At 41.5% G+C, this 20,290-nt stretch overlaps 1 protein-coding gene across 2 annotated transcripts in view; it reads left to right on the top strand.

Annotated features, from left to right (window-relative positions):
* The window catches only part of LOC138161146 (fructose-1,6-bisphosphatase isozyme 2), a 63,075-nt gene that overhangs the window by 17,485 nt on the left and 25,300 nt on the right, over positions 1 to 20,290 (top strand). For both annotated transcript variants that reach the window (XM_069087985.1, XM_069087984.1), the window contains exons 4-5: positions 9,660 to 9,800; positions 13,589 to 13,726. In XM_069087985.1, coding sequence (XP_068944086.1) covers positions 9,660 to 9,800; positions 13,589 to 13,726 — 279 coding nt within the window. The remainder of the gene's footprint in view (positions 1 to 9,659; positions 9,801 to 13,588; positions 13,727 to 20,290) is intronic.

Here is a 20,290-nt window from a genome sequence, read left to right as displayed (position 1 = left end):
TTTATGTAAAATTTAATTTAGGGGGAACTTTTAAAATGATACCAGGCCACATTTACTGTGAGCTAGCTGAGGGTTGGGGCAGTCGGGGGGCACCGTAAATAGTGTGCTGGGCCTGATGTTGGGAACTTTGCTCTTTTTCCTGAATTCAAATCTGTCTGTGTGACACTCCAGCTGTGTGACCCTGGGCAAATTACTTAACACTGTTTGCCTCAGTTCCTCATCTAGAAAATGAGTTGGAGAAGGAAATGGCAAACCATACTGGTATCTTTGCCAGGAAAACCTCAGAAGGGGTTACAAAGAGTTGGACACAATTGAAATGACTGAACAACAAGCTGAGGGTTTTAATAAGCTACTGCGTCCTCGATCGGCACTTGCTTACGGATCTGACGCGCTGCTGTGTATATTTTTACCAATAGTTAAGAGCCCTTAACCAAATGGACAAATGGAGTAATCCTTCAGATGGAAATACTCCAGTGCAAAAAGGGAGAGGCTTGTCATTACATTAGAACAAAAATTTGATTTCATACAGGCAATCACAATATCACAAAACTTATGTGAAAACCAGATTTATTACAAGAGAAATGAAGGTACATGTGGGACCTGAAGAGTTCACAATGCATACAGAAGTTTGCACATTGACGATGCAGGACAAAGGAAGGAGGAGATACCAGGAAGGGACATAGCATGGGAGGGGGAAAGGGGCAGTAAAAGTGGGGAAAGGGAAGAACCATACAGAAGGAGAGGAGCAAGGTGAATGGCAAAAGCTGCATTCTTCTCCCTTGGGAACTGCTAGATCGGGGTGGGGACCCTACAGCCTCAAATTCCCTCAATAAAAGAATTTGTTCTGTAAAACCTGGACTTAGTCAGAAGGCTGCACCCAAGGACCTAGAAGGTCACATGATCCTCAAGGTCGCAGGCTCCCCACCCCCCATCCCGTGTTAGACTTGAAGATAGGATAGTCTGCATATTTTCAGGACCCCAGCTGCATGAGCAGTTTCCCAGCCTGAAACAGATTGGCTGGAGCTTGTCTTGCCTCTCAAGGACATGGAGGGAATCCAGCTTAAGGTTCAAACAATAAATGATGTTAGCTCAGAGTGGGGGACATTTTGTCCTCGACACATTCAGGGCCTCCAGCGTGCTCTGGGTCCAGTGTTTCTTGAAAATATGGTGACTCAAAAAGACATGTTCAGGGAACCCCTTAATACACTCAAAGTTGACCTCTGGGTACACTGATAACCACAGAGAGCACACTGGGTAGAACAGTACCATGGATGCTATCTGGGACAGTCCCAATTACAAAGTGAAATGAAACTATTAACCGAGCCCAATACCTGCCATAGTAATAATGACCAAAATTAGGGACTAATTCAAATGGGGAAAAATCAAACAACAAGGAAATAATCAAGAGAACTTAGTATACAGATACAAAAAATCAAAGCCATCATAGACATTGGGTCTCTCCTCAGCTTAGTAGACCTTTTCTAGATTCACTCAATCAACACAATTCATCCTGGATCTCAGATGTACTGTGCAGTGTTCTGGGTTGTGGCACAGCTTTCCTTGGGGCAGCCTGGAAAATATCGACCCTCAAGGGCCCCCCCCCCCATTGGCTTTTCCATTTTGGTTCCAAGTTATTTGTAGAAGCTCCTCAGATGCTCCTGCTAGAAGCCCTTACAAAGCAGTGTTAACGTGAGTTGTCACCGACTCTCAGAATTCGCTTCTCCATTGGCCAGTTCATATTGTGAAAACCAGCTCAAAACCTGCGGTTCTGATCTACTCAATAACAAAGCTAAAAGGGAGAACACCAAAGTAGGAACCCAGAGTTCACCTGAAACTTTAGAGAGTTTGAACAGCAAATACCTCGTGCTGTTTCTAACTTAATCTAAGCCCTGTACCAGACATAAACACTGTTCACAACAAGCTAAAGGCTTACTGATACATTGATATATGTAATACATCCAAATACAAACTAAGCATTTTAAATACCTCAGAAGGCAGAACTCTCAAAACTTTCTAACCTACAAACATATTTATTTGATCTTGTTAGTTCCTTAAAATTCTTACTCAAATATTTTTAATTTCATAATATTTACCAAATTATTAATTATTTTAGAACTCCAAGTTAAATATCATTCGATTTAAATTAATTCAGATCCAAGTCAAATATCCAATATTCCCCCATTTGGGAGGAACAGGGACAGATAAGGATTTTAATCCTCATAGAAAAACATAGGTCACAGTGATGAGGGATGGCTATTGGGTTCAGCAGGAACTCTGATCTTATCTAAGACCAGAGCCTGCGATTCAGTCTGGAAAGAATTCAGCTCATCCTTCCTTGGAGTCAGAGTTGAAAAAATTTATTATTCGCTTTACAGAGGGCAAGGATCCTTAGGGGACCTGCAAGTGAAAGGGGCACTGGCTTTTACTTTTAAAAGGTAGGGCTGCCATTGTCAGGGCTGACCTCAGGATGGATGTAAGGGATTTCAGTGCATAGATAAAAGTTAGTGCTGACTGAGAGGAGCTTGTGACTTCAGTGCATAGATAAAAGTTTGAGGAGTTTAATTTGGGGATAAATTTGGGCCAGACAGGAGGAGACATGAGGAGATTAAGCAAGAACAAACGAGTCACAAGTTGTTGCTTAGGCAGAGTGTGGATAGGGGGAAGGGGCAGAGTTTGAGTCTGGGAAAGGGATTTTACAGACTGGTTTTACAAATTGATGTTACAAAGTTTTACAGACTGATGTTACAAATATAGATCCCAAGCACCCCATCATTACTGATGTTACAAATTGAGTTTACAAATAGATTTTACAAACATAGATCCCAAGCAACCCATCAATAGGATACTTTTACAAGATGACCCATGATACATGAATGAAGTCCCAGAAAGTCACCATGCTAACTTCAATTATAGAAAATTGGGATGACCCTCAAGTAATCAAATTCAAAACAGTGCATATCAAATTAGTAGTTTATAACAATACATGTTTGTACTGTAGGCCATGCATTGCAAACAAGTGTTATTTCCACATGAATAATAAATGAATACAATTGACTTTTTCATTGTTGTAACACAAAATATTCCATAAGTTACTCCCCTCCAACAAAAGTGATCACATTAAAATTTCCTTCTTCAAACCAAACCAAAGATATTTCTGATTCAGTTTTAATAGTTAATAGAATAAGATCTTGGTGCCACAAACAGCTGTATCAATACCCCATTTTTCTTATGTCATTTAGAAACATTTCAGGACTATACGCATACATACATAGATACATACATACGGTAAGAGGCAGATGACTAGGCCAAATATTAATTTACAAATTTCTTTAGGATGTAGAAAGGACCAAAATTGTAGACTGAGTTGTTCAGATTGTACACATATGCATTTCGTTTTAGTAGCTCAGATATACCCCAGCCTTAGTCCATGGGAAAATGAAATAACATCGTGTTTGCATCTCTGTTTCACAAACTTCTTTTCTTCATCTAATTATTCCCATGTTATTCAGAAATTATGAGCTATCTCAGAGATTTAATCTTATATATGATTATGTAAAAATTACCAGGCAGATGACGAGCCTGAGTATTAATTTACCTAGTTGTTTGGGATATAGAATGACTACACATTCAGACTGAAAACAGCAACATCTTAAGTACTTACATTGTGCTCATGTTTTCTACTGACTACTTGGTCAGATTATAGAAATTTGCTATAAAAGCCAAAGCAATAAATTATTATGATAGCATCAAACTGATCCTTGATGACTCAACACATGTATGGCAGGAGAAAGCATCCATAGCTCTGTTTGATTTCAGGTGAGAGTAATAGTTAACAACCAATCATGCAGTAAGCAATTCCACCTCATAGCCAGACTCAGGAATAGCCAGGTGGGAAACATTCCTGTTCAAAAGGAAGTAATACAATGGGGAGACTGAGCCAGAAAGATCCTGCCTTAGGCTACACCAAAGTTGTCCTCTAGGCTTTTCCCCAGAGGTAGACCTCTACCTGTAATAGCTCAGGATCACATTCCCATTGAGTAGTGTATAGCATTTCTCTCAAATGGTCATTATTGACTTAATGATCCATCAGACAACTATACCTGAATTCAAAACTCAAAGCACTATCAGTTACATTCTGAAGAATTTTACCTCAAACGGCAAGTTTCACCAGTCACACACAGCATAGGGTTGGATATCGTTATTTTTCCTCTCATGGGGTTGCAACGAACAATAAAAGTTCACCAGGACTCATACATAAAAATTTTTACTTAATATTCTTTACTTTTCTTTTCCTCTTTTTAAGTTTAAACTCATCTTGATATAAATATCGATCATTAGAAATCATTTCTAAATCATACACAAACTTGCAAATTCTCAGTAAGCCAATTTCATTATTTAGGAACTCCACAACCCAAACAGCTTATTGTTCAGGGATGATGATCTTTTCCACACAGATGGTTTACCAGGAACCTTGCAAATTTACAAAATAAGGGCAATTGACAAAGATCCAGAGAAGGAGCTGAGCCTGATACCCCTGCCTGCCCAGCCTATCTGCCCTCAGTGCTGCTGTGGGCTGCGCTGCTTGACCCCCCCCCCCCATGCAATGTAGAATAGACTAATCCCGTTGCACACCCTCATACCCCAAGGTGGACTGCTTTTAGTAATTTAGTAAATAGAACCAATCCAGACAAAACTCTCACCTCATTTCCTTCCTTTAACACTGAATGTCACAACTGTGGACTTAATCACATGATTGCAATCAAAAACATATTCCTCTTAGCAGAGCAGGAATTCAGACAAATGCTTCAAGTTTATTTAAGGCACTGAAAGAAAATCTAAATGAAGTGGATGGTGAAGAAATTTTTTATTACAGGCATTGGCTGGTTCGATCACTTTGAAAATCAAACTGAATTGCATAATATCAAAATTACCAGAGAGGTGACCAGGGCAGAGAAGGAGGAAACAGCTAAATAGCCTCACATCTATTTTCAAATATTTTCATTGTATACATCCATTGGTTTGGAACCAATGGCCATATTTTATATATAATTTTAGCTTTAAATAGTATGAATTTGAATAATGTGACAACTTTAGATGAATTCATTGTTTGAACTAATCAGGACCTAACAATACAATACATGATTTTCTGTTAGAATGGAAAAGGATTAATTAAATGACTCAGCAGCAAAGTCAGGCTAGAAACTTCTAGTTTCAATTTTTCTCTTATTGACCAAGATTTTTATGTACTGGCTTACATGAAGGGATTCTGACTTTTTAGTTTGTTGCTTGCCAAAGTCCTGTTTATAATAGTCTCTAATGCTAAGTCATCCCAGACAGAGCATTTAATCCCCAGACATCAAATTGAAAAATGCTTTGTTTTTCAATTAAGTTCAATTCAATAAAACATTAAGTATCTACTATGTTCAGGACATTCTGTTATTAGTGTTTGGAATTGTTTTTAGAAGTCCCTAACTTTATGAAACAATCAATCTACTGATAATATAAAATGTACCCAAGCAAATAAAATAAAGCACACATAAAATAATTTCCAAAATAAGAGTCATAACTGGGAAGCGTTGAGGGTGGGGTACATAGGATTAAGAAGCTGGTACTGGAGTTAGATTTTGAAGAATGCTAGAAACTCCATGAGGCGAGAAGGCAGTGCATTCCAGACACAAGGGCCATTATGGAAAGATGAAAGAATGAGAGATGATACATGGTGAATGATGAATAGCTGACAAACCAGTCTGATTGGACTGGAAAGTATGCAAGGCAGGTGGGAATCACACTGGCAGGTATTCTGTGCACTGGGAATATAAGAAAGGCAAAGAACAGCAAAACAAAACTCGGTCCTTGCTCTTAAACAGCTCACAGCCTAACAGGGAAGCCAACATGCAAACATCCATGTCCAAACAAGATACAGACAGAACAAATTGGAGTCGTCTCGGAAAGAAGGCACTAAAATTAAGAACCAGGAAAGGCTTCTTGTGGAAGAAAGACCAGGGATAGGGAACATGTAGCCTCAAGGCCCCACGTGGCCTTCTAGGTCCTTGGATTCAGCCTTTTGACTGAGTCCAAGTTTTATAGAACAAACATTTTCATTAAGGGGATTTGTTCTGTGAAATTTGGATTCAGTCAAAGGGCTACACTTGAGGACACAGAAGACCACATGTGGCCTCGAGGCTGCAGGTTCTCAAACCCTGAGAAAGACCTTTAGCTGAGACTTGGAGGAAGTCAGGAAGCAGAGATGAGGAGGGAGAAAGTTCTAGGTCCATGTGAGGAAAAATATTCAGCTGGAATAAGGAGTATCTTGTGTAAGAAAGAGCGAGGAGACCAATTTCACTAAATCTCAGATAATGGAAGGGAGTAAGGTATAAGAAGATTGGAAGGATAAGAAGGGGCCAAGTTATGAAAGACTTTAAAAGGGGAGAGAGTGGAAGCAGGAGTCTATTGCAAAAGTCCAGGTAAGAGGTGATGAGGAACTCAACCAGAGTACAGGATGTGTGGTCAGAAAGAAGGAGATAGATGTCAGAGGCACGGTAGAGGTAAAATTGTCAAGGGTTGGCAACTGATGTGGTTTAAATTAAGGTAAACTGAGGCACAATGTTGTAAGCATTTAATTTATTGGTAAGGCTAGCAGTTACCAATGAAAGAGGTCTTTAGTTCTCAGCAAGTCAAAAGACCCTAAACGAGGACAGACAGATCATTTTTACAGACAAAAGGAAAAGCATCCAAAAACTAGAAGGCAGCATCATTGATGGAGAAAACAATATGATTGCTCAAAAAGTCTGAAGACTATGGTAAACGGGAGTAGCCTGACTTTGCCTCTGAGTGATTTAATCATTTTCCATTACAATAGAAAATCACATATTTGTACATTTAGATCCTGATTAGTTCAAATAATGGATTCTGTTGAAGTTGTCAATACATAGCCAATACATAGAAATCTTGGTCAATAAGGAAAAAAAAAGGAATCCAGAAGTTTCTAGCCTGACTTTGCCTCTGAATGATTTAATCATTTTCCATTACAATAGAAAATCACATATTTGTACATTTAGATCCTGATTAGTTCAAATCATGAGTTCTGTTGAAGTTGTTCCTATGGAAAGCGTATTGGTGGTATCTACCTGCGTGGCTAGTTAGTGTCACAGGAACGACAGACCAAACTTTTTGAAGGACAGCCAGTGTTGCAGGAATAACAGACCAGACTCCCTGACATTCACCTGTATCCTTCAAGCTTGACAGATTTCCTCAGCATAAGAATAGAACGATAATTTACAGGAAAGCTGAACTTCCAAACTTACCTCAGAGACAAATGAGATGTGCCTTCAGTCGTTATACAAAATGACCTCAGTGATACAAAATGAAATCAGTTTTAGAATAGAATCAATTTGATTTTCTTAATTTTCAGATATAAGGATTGAGGAAGAAGGAAGTGTCATGGATAACTCCAAGGTTATGAACCTGAGTCACTGAAGGGATGGTGGTACCCCCAACAGAAATTGGGTCCTTTGGAGGAAGGATAGGTTTGGGGAGAAATACATTAAGTTCTGTTTTTTTTTTTTTCGTACAAAACTCTTTTCTGGCATTCAATCAAAGACATATATACATGGCTTCTCAATGGGACTCTGAGTGTTGTCTTGTGAAATGTTTTGCAAACATGTATTAAGTGCTTACTTGTTGAGAGAACTATACAAGGAGAAGTGGGAGAGGTGGAGAAACAGACAGGTCCCTTCCTGGGAGGGTCTTAGAGAGACTAATTAAGTTACTTACACTCAAGCTCTTAGTACAACTTATATTCTGAACTATGATACAAAATGATGTTTGATAGGCACACGAGAAAAGTAGGAAGTTTTCTGAGTTGGTGGTGGAAGGTCTGGGGTCCCCATTGGGGAAAAGCATAAAATACAGTAATAAGTGAAAAGTCACAAAATCTTCAAGTCTGTGAAAGGTAGAAGCCTGAACATGGTGACCTGTTTACAATCATAACTTAGACACTGAATTATATTTTAGACACTGAGTCATAACTTAAGATACTATGACCTATGAAAGCCAAAACAAGAATATCTTGACTTGTATGTGACTGGACACGGTCAATATACAAACTTCTGTTTGGGCATAACTTTGGCTTACCTCCCAAGCTCGTCACTAAGCAGAAAACAAGAAATATCCACCAATCAGTAGTGATACCCTCTCTAGCTCCTCCTTCCTGTGTCTTTTTTCTATAATTACCAAGGGGATTTGGGGGGTTCTTAGCAGAGATCCACTGAACGGTCAGGCTGCTGCCCCAGACTGAAGATTGTCTCTATTTGTAAGTATTCATAACGATTGATTAAACGACTACCTAGAATCAAACTAGAACTCCATGGCCTCTTTCTCTGGTATTAAAAGAACTCCACCACGGTTATGGGGGAGGTAAGGGTTCCCCAGCCAGGGAAATTCCGGACTTTACAGAAGATAAAGCCATTATTGGCAGTGGTAATGGATAGAATGTAGGACATGCAGTCAGAAAGGTCTGGGTTTCAAATCCTCCTCAGCCACTCTCTGGTTATGTGTCATTAGAATTCACTACTTCTTTCTCAGTTTCAGTTTCCTCATTTGTGATATATGTAGCTCTCTTATGTTCTCTCAGTCCCTAAATCCATGATCCTGTACTTGGGGAAATGAGAGGAGGCTCCATTAAAAGGGGTAACATTCTTATTGGGTCCCCTAGAGGAGACAGAGAGAAGAGCGAAGCATGCCTAGGAAAGCGATCTCAAGGCTAAACCTCTGCCCATCGTGTCCTTCAGAGGAGAGGGGCCAAACTCAAATCAAAATGGGGCCACTGAACCCTACCTAAAGATTCCTGCCGGTGCCACATTGACTTAGAAAAGATGTGTCAAACACGTGTGGCCCCAGCACTACCGGCAATCAACGTCACTCCCAGCCTGAATCAGATTACAAGGTAATTGGGAAATATTTGAGAAAAATAAACAAAAATACAAGAAAACATAGATAATATCACATTTTCAAACTAAGGTGATCTGTGGCCCATGGGCATCCTTGCTTACTTCTATTTGAGATTAACACCACTAACTCAGATAAGCCATGTATTAATATTACCTGTCTTCTATCTGATTTTTATTTATTGTGTTATATATTTCCCAATTACGTTTTAGTTTGGCTGAGGTGAGTGTTGTTGCAGGACCATTTGGCTCCTCTGCTTTAAAGACGCCTTCAGACTCCCTCTATTATGTACTCATCAGCTCCACATTCTCCTCTCTCTTTCCTTGACCCTTTTGTTTCAAGATTTCAAACGTTGTTCCCCGTGAAAACTTTGTCTTCAAGAGATACACAAAAAATAGCACTTGAGGTAGCCACAAGAAGGAGGAGACGAGAATGATCTCAAAGGGGCAGGAGACTTGTGGTCTGATGGGATAAGAATCCCTAGAGCTTTCTGGGAAAGGACTCCGCTGCAAAGGTCTGTTAATAAGTGATATTCCAGACTGAAGTCATCTCAAGATGCGTCTCAAGAAGACTTCGTTTATTGTTTTATTTTTTTTCCATTTCATATTCATTTATTGGATGTTTCTAGGCTAACAGACTTCCTTGGGGAAAGGTTGTTTGTGTTCTATTTAAAATAAGACATAACCCACATGTTACTCTCTTCTTTTTCCTAGACCACAAATGACAAGCCTTCAGAAAAGGATGCCCTTCAGCCAGGACGCAATATTGTGGCCGCTGGCTATGCCCTCTATGGTAGTGCTACCCTGGTAGCCCTTTCCACTGGACAAGGAGTGGACCTCTTCATGCTGGACCCTGTGGGTGTCATTTTATCCATGTCTCACACGCTTTTTGTGTGCGGGTCAGAGCTATAATCAGGGTGGGGCAGAAGCATCAGGATAAGTAACTCAGAGGGTGCTGAAAGCACCTTTTTTGGTTTGCTTCCTCTCCAGCCTGTGACCAAGATTATGGCCAGGCTTATTTACCCATCATCTTGTTTCCCCAGTCTACCTTCCCTGTCTCCCCTGCCAATCTCTGGATCTAGACATGGTGATATTTTCTCTACTCCCTTCCCTATGGAGTCCTGCCTGTCTAGGGTCTCATCTACTGGTGCCTGTAGCTTTCTTGTTCAGTTCCACTCCCAGCAGTGGTAGGCCTGTCTTGTCTGCTGGGGATGCTTGTGAATTTGTTGTCCTGCTCATCTCTGTCTCTGGCAGTTTTAATGTATTTCTCAACACCTCCCCCCCACCCCTAATTCCACATAACCAGGCCCCTCAGACCCTCTCATCCCCCAGTCACACTTTCAATAAGATAGAAACCTTGAAGTATCCCAGGGAAAACTTTCCCCACACCAATTTCCCCCTGTCTTTGTCTCGGGTGAAAATTTTGCAAGTTCAACCCAATAGACATTTATTGAGCACTTACTATGAGACAAGCATGGTGCAAGATTCTGTGGATATTGCCCTTGTTCTGGAGATACAAACACAAAAACATGAGATAGTCCCTCCCCTCGAGGAGTTTATATGAGGAAAGTAACATGTACATAGATATATCAGTACCAAAAATCTAGAAAATAAATGCAGAGTGATTTTCAGTAGTAGGAGCAAACAGAGGAATTGGTGAAGGTCTCTTGTGGGATGTGGCACTTAAGCTGAACCATACAGGATCTGAGAGGAGAAGGCAAAAAGGGAGAATGTTCAAGGTATGAGGAAGAAAGGCCTCAAGATGGTGAGTGTTATGCTCAGGAAACACCTAGCAGGTCAGTCTGACTAGAATGTAGATGATGTGAAGGAATATGGGATGCACTTTGGAAAGAAAGGTTGGAGTCAGATTGTGAAGTGCTGTAAATGCTAAGTGGGAGACATCCAGTCAATATTTACCAAAATTAACTTTGACTGTTCATTGGAAGGACAAGTATTGAAGCTGAAGCTTTGGCCACATAATGAGAAGATGGTCTTTGGGAAAGACCAAGGTCAGCACCAGGATGTTGGGAAAGACTGAAGGCAAAAGAAAAGGGGGTGGCAGTGGACGGGTTGGTTAGATAGTGTCGTGGAAGCAAAAGCAACGAATGTGAACATGGACAGATTTTGAGAGAGTGGAGGATAGAAGGGCCTGGCATTCTGTGGTCCATGAGGTCACAGAGAATTGGACGTGACTAAACAACTAAACGAGGAGACCCTGTATTGTATCCTAAAGAAAATGGGGAGCCATTGAAGATTCTTGAAATGTAGAGTGCTCCAGGAATATTGGTTTGGCAGCTCTAGGCAGATTAGATTAGAGGCGAATAAGACTGGATTCAGAGAAGCCAGCTAGAAAGTGTTTGCAGTAGTCTAGGAGAGGAATGGGGAACCTGCAGCCTCAAGGCCCACTTAAGTTTGGAGTCAGTCAAAGGGCCACACTTGAGGACCTAAAGGGCCACATATGGCATTGAGGCCACAGGTGCCCCACCCCTGGTCTAGACAAAGCTGATGAGGACTTGAATCAGGTTGGTTGTGGTGTTAATGAAAAGATGTGAGAGATATTGAGGAGGAAGAATCAGTAAAACTTGGCAGCTAATTGGCTATGGAAGGAGGTGAGAATGCAGATCTGAGGATGAGCCAACCACCTTTAGTTTTTTAGTCCCTTTTAGTCGTGTCAGACTCTTGGTGACCTCTTTTGGAGTTTTCTTGGCAAAGATACTGGTGTTTTGTCATTTCCTTCTCCAGCTCATTTTATAGATGAGGAAATTGAGGCAGGCAGGGTGAAGTGACTTGCCCAGGGTCACAGAGCTAGTAAGTGTCAGACTGGATTTGAAACCCAGGTCTTCCTGACTGCAGGCTCAGCACTCTCTCCACTCAGCTGCCTACTATGTTCCAGTCACTGTGCTAAGGCCTGAGAATACAAAGAAAGAAAATAAAAATCCAGTCCCTGCATGGTGCTTACAGTTAAATGAGAGAGTGAAGTTGAAAACAACTATGTGCAAACAAGATATAGACAGGATAAGTTGAAAATAATCTTAGGGGAAAAATGTTAGCACTAAGAGAGATGGGAAAAGACTTGCTGTAGAAGGTAGGATTTTAGATGAGTCTTGAAGGGAGCCAGGAAATCCAGGGGGCATAGGTGGGGAGGGAGAGTCATCCAGGCTTGGGGGACAGAATGAAGTGGATGCAGAAGCCAAGATGGCGGAGTAACAGGAACAAATAGAACCAAGCTCTATCCTTATCCAGGATATTTTTATGTTACCATGATAAAGTAATAATTTTGTCCTTACCTGAAACATCTTTAGGAAGGGTTGAGAAAAATTCAAAGAAGATCTTTTGTCAAGATCCATATATAAGCTGGGGAAACCCAATAGTCATCAACTAATATAGGCTCTTTAATATGCACCAAAAAACTCATTTATAGCTTGCCAAAAGGTACATAATTATGAATTTTTGCCAAGGTACACTACCCTAGTCCACTGAGGGGGTACCAAGCTTTGCTCTAGGAACCCGGGAACCATTTAGCATTTGTATCCCTTTCCTCACCACCTTGTGACATCGCCCGTACAGACATTATTATCCGTATTTTATAGGCAAGACTCAGAGAGGTTGGGATTCACTTGCCTGAGGAAGCAGAGTTAATGAGCAGTAGAGGGAGGGACTAAAACCCATTGAGTCTAGTCCTCCTTCTCAACAGCACTTCTTTTCTGCCCAGAAGATAATCTGGAAACTCAAATGTGCAACTATCCAAGTGCTATGAAAATGCATCATCAAGTTAGAACTCCCTGTAAGAAAAACAATTCAGAACACCCACACTCCTGTTAAAAAAAATCTGCCAGAAACCTTGAGAGAGTCAGAGGAATGAACGTAGACAACTCCCTTCTCATACACAGGAGTCTATGTGATGAGTAACCAGTCAATAGATAAGCTATATATGATTCATGGGACATGTGAGTGGGGAGGGGAGGCATGTGACCCGATATCCTTTCAACTTTGTGAGCTGCTTCATGTACTGAATGCAGGTGGACACTGCCAGCTAGGCAGTGTCTTTGCTATGAACTATCTTATGTAGGCCTAAAACAGACATTTTTGCCCCTGAAACTGATTTATTAAATAGGCAATAAATGGCAGTTTGTGTTACAAAATAGCTCAAGCTGCAGGATCAGGGGAGTGGGGGAAGAAAGGGAAGGTAAAAATTCCGAACAGACATTTCTTTTCAGGTTACAAGACAGGAATCCATAGTCTTGATTCTAAATATTTTTTAAAGTGCTAAACGGTGCATATAGAGGTTTCTTTTAAGACAAAGAAAAAGAAAGAAATCCAATGACAAAAGAGTTCATTCATATTTACTATAAATTATTCCTTAACAACAAGTACCTTTGAAACTAAAAGTAAACAAACAAATGAAAAAAAAAACAAATACCTTTTGTAGGAGGTCCACAAAAAGTTTTCACAGAGAAGCCACACTTCCACAAGATGATCAGATTACAAAGACCTGAGTTTTGTTTCTGCATCTGTCACTCGGTGGATGAAGAAATCATCTTCAGTATGTTCAATGGCTTCCAAAATTCAGAAGCTCTGTTAAAGACCCATTTTCTGACTGTCTTATTGGATTCTGTTTCTTAGTGTCTCTTCTTCCTTTTTAGGCTCTTGGTGAGTTCATCCTGGTGGATAAAGATGTCAGAATTAAAAAGAAAGGGAAAATCTACAGCCTCAATGAAGGCTATGCCAAGTACTTTGATCCTGCCACCACTGAATATGTGCAGAAAAAGAAATTTCCTGAGGTGAGAAGGCCCTGACACGACAGCTAGAAGTCTGTAGTTTTGCAGGGAGGTCTGGGGGAGCCTTGGTTAAAGAGCTCTGTCAGATGAGTGAAATTCGGCATCGCTGTATACACTGCACATTGGGTCGGTTATCTTTGGTATCATAGTTACGTATTCTGCCTTCTTAAGCAAGAAAAAAAGTTGTTCTCATTAAAATGAGCCTGTTAAGTTATTAACTTCCCACTGCAAAAATGGTCCTAGGTATTGAACAGATACTAGGAGGTTGGAGGAGAGGATGGTGATCGTTTCAAAGTTATCTTTGCATAGATCCACCTGGAGTAGGCACGTGTGTACCCACAGGATTTGGAGCTGAGGTGCAAGTTGGAAGAGAACCCAGAGAGGGACAGGTACCCAGAACACATACCCAGTTTTACCCAGTATAACTATCATGCCAAGATCGTAAGAGTGAGGCTAGTCATAGATTAAAGGGAGGAAGCCATGTACGTCTGATTATCGATGGTGGTTCTGAGAGATACAGACAGAGCTGCTGGACAGCACTGGAACCACACAGATTCCTTAGGGATGGGGGACAGGCACCAGGTATGGACGCTGTGGCCACAGGGATTTGGGTTCCATTTTCAAGATAGGAATTTAATAAGTGGTGAAATTGACGAGCAATATTAACCGAAGCTTTGGGGAGAGAAATGGCCATTGGGACCCATTGTCAGGTGCTCAGGTATGAGTTCTTCCTGTGTTATTCCTGATTATTTTCTTGAATAAGCCTGTCTTTTGTTTAATGCTTTTGTTAGCCTAAGTGCTGAGAGGCTGCAGAGAGCCCTTTGAGAGACAAGAGACAGATTCTGATGGTCTGAGGGGAGACCAGAGGTGGAAGCATGAGCCATTGAGATTATTATTAGAGAAAGGCTCCTGAGATTGGACCAGCTTCTTTGTGCCAGAGATCAGGGTCTAATATATGGCTTATATCTGGGGGGGGCTTATCCTGGATATCAATCAACTTAATCAATTAAGGGCCTACTATGTGCCAGGCTGTGCTAAGTGCTGGAGTGTTCTAGGCTTCTGGCACAATCTATAACCTCTCAATGAGCAGTTAACCAGTCAAGAAACATTTCTTAAGTCCTTGCTATGTGCCGGTCACTATACTAATCTCTAAGTATATAAAGAAAGGTAAAACTAGCTCCTGACCTCAAGGAGTTCAAACCCTAATGGAGGAGACAACATGTAAACACAACTCGGTCCTGATTTTTACCACTAACACATTACTCAAATCCACACTGCATATTTCCATTACTTCCATCTGTCTGGAGCCAATTACAGTGTTTTACATAATCATTACTTCATATGCTGTAAATTTTAATATATATAACTAGACCACTTTACAGGATTCATGATTTTCACTAATGAGACCTAGCTATAACGAGGTACATACAAGATAGATCTCAGAGGGGAAAGCTGAGGGGACTGGAAATACTTCCTTATAGATGATGTTTGAACTGAGTCTTGAAGGAAGCCAGAGAAACTAGGAGGCAGAGGGGAGGAAGGACAGCATTCCAGGCATGGGGACCAGCGAGTTGCAAAGATTCAGTGGGATTTTCCATAAAGGTGGGAAATGGATAGTTGGGTGTGAGGAATTGCAAAGAGGTTAGTATATAGCTGGATCATAGAATTCATGGTGGGAAGTAAAGGGTAGAGGGATTAAGAAAGGTGAGAGGCTTCAGAAAGGACTGGCCACTGAGGCACTCAGGGAATGACCGCCCTCTGATGTTCTCTCTCACATCTGGCCTGGGCTGTCAGGGGGATGGGGAAGGGGAAGGACAGAGTGTGGAAGGGATTGTTGCAGGGGCTCCCACTTCCTCACACTGTTGTGGCTGTGTGCCCTTCCTGGTTCACTGACCAAGCCCCTCTGACTTGGCCTGAGTCCCTGGCCCCTCTCTCCTGCCTCCATGATGCCATGGCAATGAAGGCAAAACTAAGCTTGGCTTATGTCTTTGCCTCTTTTGTTTGCTGTTTCATGGTCATAGGCAGGCAAGTATCCTGAGGTGATCATATCTAAGATTGGGAGCAACCTTAGATTTTGAGAGAAGTGTGGAGGTCCTGGGACCAATGAGAAGAGTGGTCATTTACTCAGATTAGAAGTAATATATGTATTTTTAAAAAAAGAAGCAATATATGAAGCAATAGTTAGAATTAAATATGAAGTCCTCAGTCTGGCATCTGAAGCTCTTCATGGCCTGACCTCAGTTTCCTCTGTTATTAAATGGGAACAATAATAGTAGCTATCTCCGAGGACTGTTGTGACGGTCAAATGAGATAATATTTGTAAAATGCTTTGCAAACCTTAAAGCTCAAATAAATGCTGGCTATTACTACTATTCTTACTAATTATATTCCAGTCATTTCCATACAGAAAACCTGAGGTTTTTACTTCTGTGCTTTATGAAGGTGCTAAGCCTCTGTAGACTGAATAAGGCTGCCCATATCAGGGTTATGTTTGGACTAGAATGTGAACTCCTTGCAAACAGGAATTGTTTCATTCTTTATATTTGTACATTCAGAGTCCAACACAATACTCGGCATGCAAGTACTCAATAGGTGCCTGTTAATGGATTGGATTTCCCAATGAGGATGTGTGTCAGGAAGAAGGTGGACTCTGGTTCCGGTACATCCACATCTAGAAAATCTTTCTGTGATCTCACTGAATCAGACCAACTCTAGCCTATTCAATGACTCATGAATTTAGAGACAGAAAGTAACTTAGTGGCCATCAAGTCCAACCCCATCACTTTACAGATGGGGAAACTGAAATATAGAGAGGTTAAGTGACTTACCTAGGGTCACACAGCTAGTATCTGAGGTAGAGTGTTTGGATCGAGATTTTCCTAACTCTGAGCTTAGTACCCTATCCTCTATAGCAGTCAATGAACAATGATCAGTTCTGCTGAGGAAAAACTGGTATGGGCATATGGGTCACCTGGTGATCTTATCAGCTCCCGAGCATTTAATGATCATCTCCAAGCAGATGACTCTCAGATCTCTCTCTATATGACCCTAGTCTCTCCTAAGGCACAGTTCTACATCACAAACTTCCTGTTAAATAATTTCCACTGGATGTCACATTGTTGTTGATGTTCGGTCATTTTTGTTGTGTCCAATTCTTTGTGACCCCTTCTGGGGGTTTTCCGGCAAAGGTACTGGAGAGTCACTCCCTTCTCCAGCTCATTTTGCAGAAGAGAAAACTGAGGCAAACAGGGTTAAGTGATCTGCCCAGGGTCACACAGTGTCTGAGGCCAGATTTGAACTCAGGAAGATGCATTTTCCTCATTCCCAGTCCAGTGCTCTATCCACTGTGCCACCTAGCTGCTCAAGAAAACTCCAGATGAGGTCACAAAGGGTTGGACATTTCAACTTTGGAGGTACCAAGAATAGAGGCCACCTACAGAACCTGGACCCTTTGGGACTAGAGACAAGTCTATTTAATCTAGGCATTCCCTTTCCCTATGATTGGTGACACAAGCTGGGGAGCCTGAAGACCAAAGCTCTTACCCAGAGAATGGGAAAGGACAAAAGGTTCAGAAGGGACAAGAGATCAGAGCATCCATATCTAGACCACGTGGCCATTGGCCAAGCTGAGGTAAAACACTCAGGGGTGATAAGTGGGGGCAGCGGGCATTTAGCCCAGAGGTGCTTGCTGGTGTAGTGCCTTCTATCGCCTTTAGGGACTGAGAGCCCACAGCATTTATGAGATATACTATACTTAATTCTATTGGGTAATGTTGTACAATACGTGCCTTCATGTGATCTGTGATTCTGGTGTGTGCTGCCAGTGACTCAGTTGTGTGTGGCCCATTGGTGTTGAATAATGCATGCCTGTGGGAAATCTATATATAATTGTACTTTGCACATAACATTAATATGAATGTTTTATAATGTTTATAAATCTGCATCTGCAGACTATAGGTATATAACCAAGGTGGTATGCAGAAATTGCTATTTTTTTAACTAAGGGGAGAATATTACCAACAAGATAATATGAGTTCAGGCAAACCTTCTCCCTCCTGCATGAGATGGATGGTAAGGTCAAGGTCACATATAGAAGGCCAGCTTTGGGGATGTTACTCATGAGACACAAGGGTGACTAATGAAGACTGCTGGTGCCATTCTGAGAAAGTTCAGGAATGAGGCCAACTGTGACCCAGAAAGAGGAAGCCATGCTGCTGCTGTGCTGAGAACAGCAAACTAGAATACAGGACCTACTGCTGTTTGTTTGGATCACGTAGACTTGGCAGGGGCCGTGGGGCACTGGGCCACGTCTACAATGGGTGCTCTCCGTTCGGTTACCTTTTTTCACCTTTTGCAGGACTGAACTACCTTTCCCATTCTCCTCAGCCTTCTGAAGGTAACTGACAATGGCTCAGTGGTCTTATTTCCCAGTTCTTATCCTAGGCTGTAACACACCAGGGCTCAGTGGTGGAATGTTGTGTTTGAGGTCAGTACACTGTATTGCAGAGTACATGGAGGGCAGGAAGGTGTAAGAGGACTTGGAAAGGTAGAAATGGGCCAGGTTATGAAGGGCTTCAAAAACTAAACACAGAACTTTATATTCATCCTCAGGAATAATAGGGAACTGGGCCGGCCAGGTAGCACAGGGGGTAAGAGCACCGGCTCCAGTGTTGAGAAGACCTGGAGATCCAATCCCAGGCTCAGACACTTAGCACCCACCCAGAAACACCTGGCCGTGTAACCTTGAGCAAGTTACTTAACCCCAATTGCTTAGGGGCAGCCAGGTGGCTCAGCGAGTAAGAGCGCCGGCTCCAGTATCGGGATGACCTGGATCAAATCCGGGCTCGGATACTCAGCACCACACCCAGAAATAATAACTGGCCGTGTAACCTTGGGCAAGTTGCTTAACCCTGATTGCTTAAAAAAAAAAAAAGGAATAATAGGGAACCACTGGAGTTTATTGAATAGCAGCTTGGTAATACTACTTTAACCTTCGTCCCCTTTCGCCAGTTTTTTTTTAATTTTTCTTTTTTTGCTTTTTGGAGGGGGGAGGTAGACCAATTGGGGTTAAGTGACTTGCCCAAGGTCACACGACTAGTTTTGTATTAAGTGTCTGAGGCCAGATTTGAACTCAGGTCCTCCTGACTCCAGGGCCAGTGCTCTACTCACTGTGCCATCTAGCCACTCCACACTCTGAGTCTTTTGCCTATGAGAAGGTAAGTAGCATGTTTTATCATTAGTTGTCTGTAATAGTATTGGTAATTATGCAGATCAGTGTTTGTAAGTATTTCAAAATTGTATGACTTTGCAGTATCGTTTTCTTCATATGAAGTGTTCTCTTGGGTCTGCTCATTTTACTCTGCCACAGTTAATCTAGGTTTTTTCAAATTTCTCTGAAATCATTGGCTTCATCTTTTCTTATAGCACAATAGTATTCCATCATATTTATATACATTAATTTGCTTGGCCATTCCCCAGTTAATGAACACCCTCTTGGTTCCAGTTTTTTGCCACTGCAAAATAAGTTATAAACATTTTTGTATATTCTTAGACTTTGTTTTGCTTAGAACTACTACTTCCCTTCATCTATATTCCCTCTTGTTCTCCCTTCTCTGCTCTCCCCTTTTCCTGTTTCCTTGAGTGAAATGTATTTCTATGCCCAAATGTGTATATATGTGTAGTCTTCCTTTGAGGAGTCCAGATCAAGGTGAGATTAAAATGCTGCCTCCTCCTCCTGACCTTTGCTTTCTGTTTGTATAGACTTCTACTTCTGTCCATCAGTTATGTGAGATAACTTCCCCTAATCTTCCTCTTTCTTCTCAGCCCCCTGCCCAATGGATTAGTCTTCCCCTCTCTTTCTATTCTTCTCTTAAGATCATTAAGACATAACTGAACCAATCCCACACTAGTCAGTCTCCTCCCTCTATGACCCCTTAATGATAATAGTGTTCAGAGGGGACACATGTGTCAACTCCCTATCCTTTAGTTACTCGTGGTTATTTGTTTATGTTTACCTTTTATGTTTGTCTTGACTCCTATGTTTGCAGTTCAAAGTTTTTGCGTAGCTCTGATGTTTTCATCATGAATACTTGGAAGTCGTCTGTTTCACATACAATTGATTATGCTCAGTTTTGCTAGGTAAGTTATTCGTGATTGTGAGCCTATATATCATTTGCCTTCTGGAATATTGTATTCCAAGATCTCTACCCTTTGCTAAATCCTGTGTGATCCTTCCTGCGGTTCCTTGGTGCTTGCCTCCTTTGGACTTTCGGGAAGTTGCTGCTTCTGTCAGCCACTGTCAGTGAGATGCAAAACCCTGCTGGGTCATAGTGACAGCACTGCTAGCTTTCCTTTGGTCACTGGTTCTTGCCCTGGTTACTCCTCTGCAGAGTTCAAATTAGTCTAGAAGTTGGAATGCCACTCCTGGGCACAGGTTCCCTCTTCATTCAGCTCATCCTAGATCTGTGACATGGAACTGAGTGTTGAGTGACAAAGCTGACTGTCGACACCTGTTCTTGCATCCTGAACATGGTTGAAATGCTCTGGAATGGATCTGGGATCTCTTTT

The sequence above is a fragment of the Petaurus breviceps genome, unplaced genomic scaffold (assembly GCF_028583685.1).
Source record: "Petaurus breviceps papuanus isolate PSGF00001 unplaced genomic scaffold, PetGlider_PUasm1.0 183, whole genome shotgun sequence".
NCBI lineage: Eukaryota > Metazoa > Chordata > Mammalia > Diprotodontia > Petauridae > Petaurus > Petaurus breviceps.
Note: the sequence above shows the minus strand (reverse complement) of the source record. Positions and strands in the feature narration are given on the sequence as shown.